General features: G+C 44.9%; 1 protein-coding gene across 1 annotated transcript; it reads left to right on the plus strand.

Moving 5' to 3' along the window:
* Positions 1-256: 256 nt before the first annotated feature.
* Rbm15 (RNA binding motif protein 15) lies at positions 257-8,382 on the plus strand. The gene is made up of 2 exons (XM_048443434.3): positions 257-4,166; positions 8,016-8,382. Exons 1-2 carry the CDS (start codon positions 1,304-1,306, stop codon positions 8,036-8,038), a joined length of 2,886 nt encoding a protein of 961 aa, XP_048299391.2. The 5' UTR covers positions 257-1,303; the 3' UTR covers positions 8,039-8,382.
* The last annotated feature ends 879 nt before the right edge of the window (positions 8,383-9,261 follow it).

Genomic DNA, 9,261 nt, shown 5'->3' on the forward strand with positions numbered 1-9,261 from the left:
TTAGCTTATTATGGCTGGCCCCCCACAAGAAGCATTACATATTAATGCTAAGCACAGCTACATTACGTTCCACGGCTCTTTTGTAAATGCAAACCATATAAGGATTCACAACCTCAAACAGGCGCCAGGGAAGGTCTGCAGCGGCCCGCCCTGCAGGTCGGACCAGCCGGTAGGCCTGGCCGCTGTGAGCACAGGTCACCGCGAGCCCTCGGGCGACCACAGAGAGCGGCCAGGTCTCCGCAGAGCTGTTTCCTCTGTCCGCGGGCGGGCAGTGACTCGGTACCGCCCAGGGCGTCAGCGTGACCCGAGGCTCAGTGAACCCTGAACTCACCGCCCCAGCCAGCTGCACAGACCCGGGCAGGCGCTTGCTCGCGCACGGGGGTGGGGCTTTTTCAGGCTGCTGACTAAGATGGTGTCGGCTGGACTTCCCGGGACCGCCGCCTAAGGGGATCGAGGGCCAACAGCCGGAGGGACCGCCGAGCCCATTGTCCCGCCCGGACAGGACCGTGCGGAGCCCGTAAGTTCCAGACTCGAAGAACCGAAGCACAGCCAAGTACGCCGTGGGACCTAACCAGTGTTTAAGAGAACGCCGAAAGCGCGGGGAGGCGGGCCTGACTCCCTGTCACCATCTCGCGACAGCCAAGTGACGTCGCACAGCAAGCGCGTGTTCTAGGCTTTCACCTTCAGACGCCGCAGTTTACGGGCCTGCTCCTTTAAGTAAGTGATGGACAGCGCTTCTACCCTATTGGGTCTCTCGCCCACAGCCAATCAGATTTAAACTTCCTCCAGCCGCCGGAGAAGTTGGAAGACTGGGGTCGAAAGAGAGCAAGAGAGTGAGCGAGAGGGAGCTCTTTGTCTCTCGCGAGATCGGGGAGAGCTAAGTTCTCGGGGGAAAAAAAAGCAACAACAACAGAAAACAACAAAAAACCCCAAAACGCCAGAACTGATGTCCAGACTTCCCAAGTAGTGGCTTAAAGGACGTGGTCACAAGCCAATGAGAGGGAAGAGAAGGTGGGCTCGCTGCGTTCGCCGTGCTAGGAGTACCGTTACAGGGCAGACTTTTGGTCCAATCAACGCTTCCAGGCTTTGGGTCAGGTGACCATGAAGTGCGAGGGGCGGAGCCACGGCCTGGCGCGAGGAACCGTTAAGATAGACAACGAATATAACCAATGAGGTACTCCGACTCGGGCGTTGGGAACCCAATAACAGCGTCGAGGCGGGCGCCTTCCCGGAGCGCGGGGAGATGTAAAGACGGACAAATAGTTTTTCCAATGAGAAGGCTGAAGAGTGAATTAATTGACCAATGAGGTCTGCGGGGCGGGAGCCTTTGCCGCGGCGGAGTCCAAGATGGCGGCGTGCGAGTCCGCTGTGTGAAACGAGCGCGGGGTGGCGGGTTAGTCAGCTCCGCAGAGACGACCTCCGGCGACCCTCCACAATGAAAGGGAAGGAGCGCTCGCCGGTCAAGCCCAAACGCTCCCGCGGTGGCGACGACTCCAGTTCTCGCGGAGAACGGAGCAAGAAGTTAGGGGGGTCTGGCGGCAGCAATGGGAGCAGCAGCGGGAAGGCGGACGGCGGCGGGTCGCGGCGGAGCCTCCACCTGGACAAGTCCAGCAGCCGAGGTGGCAGCCGCGAGTATGACACCGGCGGGGGCAGCTCCAGCAGCCGCTTGCATAGTTACAGCTCCCCCAGCACCAAAAATTCCTCAGGCGGGGGCGAGTCGCGCAGCAGCTCCCGGGGTGGAGGCGGGGAGTCACGTTCCTCCGGGGCCGCCTCCTCCGCGCCCGGCGGCGGGGACGGCGTGGAGTACAAGACCCTGAAGATCAGCGAGCTGGGGTCGCAGCTGAGCGACGAGGCGGTGGAGGACGGGCTGTTCCACGAGTTCAAACGCTTCGGTGATGTAAGTGTCAAAATCAGCCACCTCTCGGGTTCTGGCAGCGGGGATGAGCGGGTGGCCTTTGTGAACTTCCGGAGGCCCGAGGACGCGAGGGCGGCCAAGCATGCCAGAGGCCGCCTTGTTCTCTATGACCGGCCTCTGAAGATAGAAGCCGTGTACGTGAGCCGGCGCCGCAGCCGCTCCCCGTTAGACAAAGATCCCTACCCGCCGTCGTCCAGCGTGGTGGGAACCTCCGTGGGGAGCCACCGGCACGCCCCTGGAGGAGGCGGCGGTCAGAGGTCACTTTCCCCTGGCGGGGCCGCGTTGGGATACAGAGACTACCGGTTGCAGCAGTTGGCTCTTGGCCGCCTGCCTCCTCCACCCCCACCACCATTGCCCCGAGAGCTGGAAAGAGAACGAGACTATCCGTTCTATGACAGAGTGCGCCCAGCTTACAGTCTGGAGCCCAGGGTGGGCGCTGGAGCGGGGGCTGCTCCTTTCCGAGAAGTGGATGAGATCTCACCCGAGGATGATCAGCGTGCCAACCGGACACTTTTCCTGGGCAACTTAGACATCACTGTGACAGAAAATGATCTAAGAAGGGCTTTTGATCGTTTCGGAGTCATCACAGAAGTGGACATTAAGAGGCCTTCTCGGGGCCAGACCAGTACCTATGGTTTTCTTAAATTTGAGAATCTAGACATGTCTCACAGGGCTAAACTAGCAATGTCTGGCAAAATTATAATTCGAAATCCAATCAAGATTGGTTATGGTAAAGCTACACCCACTACCCGACTTTGGGTGGGTGGCCTGGGACCTTGGGTGCCTCTTGCTGCCCTGGCACGAGAATTTGATCGATTTGGCACCATACGAACCATAGACTACCGCAAAGGTGATAGTTGGGCCTATATACAGTATGAAAGTTTGGATGCAGCTCATGCTGCCTGGACCCATATGCGTGGATTCCCACTTGGTGGCCCAGATCGTCGCCTTCGAGTAGACTTTGCAGACACAGAACACCGTTACCAGCAGCAGTATCTTCAGCCTCTGCCCTTGACTCATTATGAACTAGTGACAGATACTTTTGGTCATCGAGCACCTGACCCTTTGAGGAGTGCTCGGGATAGGACACCACCCTTACTATACAGAGATCGTGATAGGGACCTTTATACTGATTCTGATTGGGTGCCACCCCCACCACCAGTTCGGGAACGCAGTGCTCGTGCTGCAGCTAGTGCTGTGACTGCTTATGAGCCCCTGGATAGCTTGGATCGAAGGAGGGATGGCTGGTCATTGGACAGGGACAGAGGTGATCGGGATTTGCCCAGTAGCAGGGACCAGCCGAGAAAGCGAAGACTGCCTGAGGAAAGTGGAGGACGGCATCTGGATAGATCACCTGAGAGTGACCGGCCACGAAAACGTCACTGCACTCCTTCTCCTGACCGAAGTCCAGAACTGAGCAGTAACAGAGATCGCTACAACAGTGACAATGATCGATCGTCCCGTCTTCTTCTTTTGGAAAGGCCTTCTCCAATCAGAGATAGACGGGGCAGTTTGGAGAAGAGCCAGAGTGAGAAGCGAGACCGTAAAAACTCTGCATCAGCTGAAAGGGATAGAAAGCACCGGACAGCTGCTCCCACAGAGGGAAAAAACCCTCTGAAAAAAGAAGAACGGTCTGATGGCAATGCACCCAGTACCAGCACTTCTTCATCAAAGCAGAAACCTCCTTCCCAGAAACAGGATGGAGGGACAGCTCCTGTTGCAGCATCCTCTCCCAAACTCTGTTTGGCTTGGCAAGGCATGCTTCTACTGAAGAACAGCAACTTCCCTTCCAACATGCATCTATTGCAGGGTGACCTCCAAGTTGCTAGCAGTCTGCTTGTGGAGGGTTCAACTGGAGGCAAAGTAGCCCAGCTCAAGATCACTCAGCGTCTCCGATTGGACCAGCCCAAGTTGGATGAAGTAACTCGTCGCATCAAAGTGGCAGGGCCGAATGGTTATGCCATACTTCTGGCTGTACCTGGAAATTCTGACAGCCGGTCCTCCTCTTCCTCAGCCACATCAGACACTGCCACCTCTACTCAGAGGCCACTTAGGAACCTTGTGTCCTATTTAAAGCAAAAGCAGGCAGCTGGGGTGATCAGCCTCCCTGTGGGAGGCAACAAAGACAAGGAAAACACGGGGGTTCTTCATGCCTTCCCACCTTGTGAGTTCTCTCAGCAGTTCCTGGATTCCCCTGCCAAGGCACTGGCCAAATCTGAAGAAGATTACCTGGTCATGATCATTGTCCGTGGTGCGTCCTAAAGTCCATGTGTAACTTGTATTTACTACTTTGACATGGTTCCTTGTTTTGTGATATGTAATGGGATACAGCATCAGATAAATTTCTTTCAATTAGTTTAGTTGGTTTTTTTATATCTATATTTTTGTAAACCTTCTTAAAATAGATATTGGGGCAGTTTAGCTATTATTTTGAGTGAAAGGGATGCCCTGAAGGTAGCAAGAAAATAGATTTGCTTTAATTAGGAATTATTTTCGTTTTCTTCAGATTTTTTTTTCTTTCTCAGCCTTGAGTTTAAAAAAATCCTTAAAATGATAAAACCCACAATTTTTAGAATCATAATTTGGAGAAAAGAGCCTTCTGTACTGAAAAAAATAGTTTGGTTGGTATGTAGATAATTCCTATACTAGAAGCATTGATCAGGTATTGCAAAGTTCATTTATTTTAATCAGGTATTGGAGTATTTTTCTTTAGTTTATTCCCAGAAAGTTTGCTTTAACATTTATATCATTAGTTTTTGAGTTTTGTATCCTGTGTTTGTAACAGTAACTGGTAAAAATTGAGACTTGTGTTACAAACCATTTACATCTTAAGATGGTCTGCAAGAAATGAGTAAGTGCTTTTAAAATGAATTTTTTGGTAAGTTAGGTGCACGGTGGTGTTTTTTAATTGACTTTGAGAGGTGTAGCAAATCTAATTGTGTATACTTAAATCAAAAATGAAGTTTTTTTGTATCCATTTAAGAAATTTCTAATTTCAGTAATAGAAAGATTTGTCTGCAGGCTTATATGTAATCCTTTTTATTTCCCTTTGTGCACATTAATCAGACATCTAAATTACACTTTTTTAAAAAAGGTTATTGTAAAATGCCCTTGATATATTTGAAGAAAATTCCATAAATTTTTATTTTCATATTTAAACAGGAGTAGCGGCATTACATTGTTGACAGTGTTTTGAATGTCTTTGAAATTTAATGTTTAATATTTTGACTGCTGTCTGACTGTAGATGTTTGAAGTGTCAGTGTTAGAAAATCTTTTTTTTTATTTCCCCAGTACCTGTAATTAAAATAATTTAACTTACTTGCACAAAACTTACTTTCCCCCATAAACCCACTCACCCAAAATAAAAAGCTGAAGATAATATGACATTTGGTTCTTAATAAGGGCTTCGGTTAATTTATGATAGTGTTTTTTGTTTGTTTTATGTGCTCCTCTTGCCACTACTTGTGATATATAAGACCATTATTAAATATGATTTTCTTCCTCAATTTAAGTACTGAGGACTTCAGGTAGGGTCCAGTATTTAGTTATGATTAGGAACTTGTGTTTTTGAATCATGGTCGTTTTTTTTCTATTTTGTGAAAGTGACCTACTCAAAGCCTTGCAGAGCCCAAATTTTTTCTTTTTGTTATCAAAGCTGGTAGATTTGAAATAGCATCAATAATAGCCCAGAGAAATGTTATATAATTTTATTTTTCATTGTGACAGGTGTGTAATTCATGTCAGTCTGATAGCCCCATTACCTACTACATCATACTTTCATATTTCACTATTTATAATTTTTATTTTAATTTGGAGGCTTTTGAGAAAAAGAATGTACTAGGCTTATGAGCACAAAGGACCTTGGTGTGCCTGTAGGAAAAATACCTGAAATCTAAGACTTTTATTGTCTTTTGTTTCCAAAACCAGTAGTGGTGTGATATAGACATCTATTCAGAAGCTGATGCAAGTGTAGTCTGTGTACATGGAGTTTAAGTATAGTTTTTAGTTAGGTAGATAGATTTTTCCAGTTTAAATAATTTCGCTAGCCATTAACCTTTTAGTATTTTGTTGTTGTTGTTAGATAGTTGGGCAATGATTTTGCTGTTAGAGAGTGAAGTCTGTGACATCTAATTTTACTATTAATCAAATGTGTTGTGATGATTTTCCTTTTTTAGGGACATTGTTGGTTAATAGCATATTGAAGAATATCGATTTTTGCTCCATGTTTGAACCCTTATCTGACACTGCTACATTTTGTTAGATCTGATCGACTAGTGCTTCAGTGTTTTTGAAACAGTGGCTTGCTGCTATTTCCAAATATATGTATTATGTATATTAGTTGGGTGCTTACTTACAAAGTGCCATCATCTTATTTGTGTTGCCCACTCCTGTGCAGGTTTATAATATCTGTTAATTAAACCTTCAGAATTTGATTGAAAGCAATCTAAAACTGCTTCTAGATCTCATTAGCTGGTTCAGAATCCCATATTGGATATTCTTTTAAAATTTTTAAAACATTATTTTATGCATATGGCTGTTTTGCCTGCGTGTATGTCTATACCACATGCTGGCTGCTATTCCAGAGGACCCAGGTTTGGTTCCCAGCACCTAGTCCCAAGGGATCCAATACCCTCTTCTGGCCTCTCTGAATACTCCTTTAGCAGCCCTTTTTTTCTTTTTCTTTAATAACTTTAGTACTTTAACTTTTTTCCTTCCAGAAAGTACTAAAATGAATAGAAAGAAAATTTCTTAAGTATGCTATTTATGTATTAAATATACTGGTAAAAATAAGATAAGACTTTATGATCACAGCTTCAAAGTGTATGGAAACTTAAGCAATCGCCCAGCTTCTAGCAAATGGTTCTACTTAATTGTGGAGTATTGTTTTACTGGTTGTAATAGGGATTCCTCCTGTAAAGAATTTTTCATACAGAAACCTAAATTTTTAATGTGTACTTTGTACACTGTCAAACTGAAGATGAGTTTCTTTTTAGAATCAAATCTCTTAAAATGTACATCCTCTGGCTTTCATAAGCTTTTATTATTTTGAAGGTTGTAGTCTCTTTGTGACTGACTCACCTAGATCGTTTGATGCAAAGCTGTAAGAGTTTTTCAGAGTCAGATTTCCAGGTTTTCGGCTACTTTTTCTTTCTTTTTTTAAAATTAAGGTAGCTTTTTTTTCCTACTAAAATTGCTCATTTTACAGTACAATTTGAACTGTAGTTTGTGTCCATATAAGAACCATTTACCAAAACTTCTGTAGTAACAGAATTATGAGATCTTTTATGAAAGAGGGCCTTAATGACTTATGTGGGGAAAAATGGAGGCAGTTTCTGCATTTTTCCCCCCCCGTGTTTGCCACAAAGTCTAATTTTTGAAATAGGAGTAAGGTGTGAGAACAAAAGCCAGAGTAAGCCCTTGCTAGAGCGATATTCTTAATGGTGGGAAATGACTTCAGGTGTTGATGAGGAGTTCTTATGTGTATAATTTGAACATAATTGAAAAGTATGAGTCCTGAAGCGTTCTCTGACTGTTTAGTAAACTGTATGTGTGCATTCTTAACACTACTGTCTTTGGTGGCAGAGAGAAAGGTGGTTTGTAAATGGCCTCTGTAGCTTCGACCCCTTTCTGCAGTCATGGAGTAGTCTGTCTCCATATAAGTTATAAAATAGACATAGAGGGGTTGAAAGTTTGTCTAAACTCAATCTGTCTGTTGTTACACTTTTTAAGTTACATTTAGAGCAGATGTTGGTTAATTATAAGTTGGTCATAAATTTTGCTTTTTCCTGAACATTTGGCCATGTGCTTAGTCAGTTATTTGAGGATAAAGAATATTTCCAGTTCTATAATCCTTGATGACAGTCTTAAAAAAGTACAAATCAAATTCTGTTGTTCTACTTGTTATTTGTGTATTCATATAGTAAATTCATTTCAAGGTTTGTGCCAGTGGATATTATTGGTGCTTTTTGAAGTTAAAGTGGACTATCCAGGAAGGTCTTGTTAATACTATGTTCATCTATAATGGCATAGGGGAAATATATATATTTTTAATACTGTAAACGTTTGTACTGAATAACCTTTTTTTCCCCCTCCCGCAAGCAAAACTGGTGAACAGCGGATGAAGATACGGAATTCAAAGCTCTAATGGACCTTTTTGAAGAGAAGTTGTGGCTCATGTGGAGTTTACATGGGCCTCTGATGGAAGAAAGCTAATCTGTTTAGTATTTTGTGCATTTTACTAAAATGGCAGCTTAACATTGTGTATCTGCTATTGTGATGCCAATGCCGGTGTTTTAAGTGGAAAAATGACCTCTTTGCTTTGTGCTGTGTACACAAGATTTCTGGAAAAGTAAAGAAAAACCCTTTTTATGGCTCACACAGCTTAAAAGTAGCTGTCACTCAAACATGGGCTCACAGTTGAGCTGCTTTTGTTTTATTCTAAATAAATTGTTTCTTTTGAGGAAAATGTTTTTCTGCCTGGAAGTGAATTGACGGCAAACCTTGACCCCTTTGTTTGCAGCTGAGCGGGGTACTTGCTGCTGCTCAGATCTTGTATGTCTTGAGCAAGAAGCAGGGAGACCATCAATTTCATTTTGACTATCGCGGTGTGTCAATACTGAAGGATCATAGTGTTACAGTGACCCCCTTTGTTTGCAGTGAAGGGGATCCTTTGCTTCTCGGTCCTCAACACGATGAGGTTGCTGTTTGCTGGCGTGCAAGAAGCCGGGGCAAGCACTCTAAGCCTCACCAAAGTGCACGAGTCGGGGGCTTTGCTGGTTTGAAGAGCCGGAGTTCCTGAAATTTAAGTTTTGATTTATTTTGTTCACCCATCACGTTTGGCTTTAGTTTCATTTTTTTAATTTGAAGAAAAGTTTGAAATTGCATTATCTTGCACTTTTAACATTTGCACCAAATTGCCAAAAGAAGGAGAAATGCTCCGGTTGCTTTTTAAATGTTAATGATGGTGTTAATAAAGCCTTTCCTGACACATTTGAGGAGCTCCTCCATCTCCAGGGGCTTCTTTCCAGAGTTATGCAGTGATGGGTTTAGTTCTGAATGGATGAAGAGTTCCTGAGAGCTAGCGTTTGTAATTAGAACCGTTACTTGGTATCTATGCCTTGTTTGACCTGTGGTTCCACATGCCTTGGATGTGCATGCATCGTGACGGTTTCATAGGTACGAACGCACACTCAGGCCCAGTCACTTCGGTTGGTAGTACAGATTGTGAGGAAAAAAATGGAGGCATCCTTAAGGAGGAGAAAGTATTTGCCTTTAGTTCCTGCATTATCCTGTACAGGGGCTCTTGAGTTTTGGAAGCCTGTTCCCAGTACAGGAGAAAAAACTT

Source organism: Myodes glareolus, chromosome 17 (assembly GCF_982192425.1).
Source record: "Myodes glareolus chromosome 17, mMyoGla1.1, whole genome shotgun sequence".
Taxonomy (NCBI): domain Eukaryota; kingdom Metazoa; phylum Chordata; class Mammalia; order Rodentia; family Cricetidae; genus Myodes; species Myodes glareolus.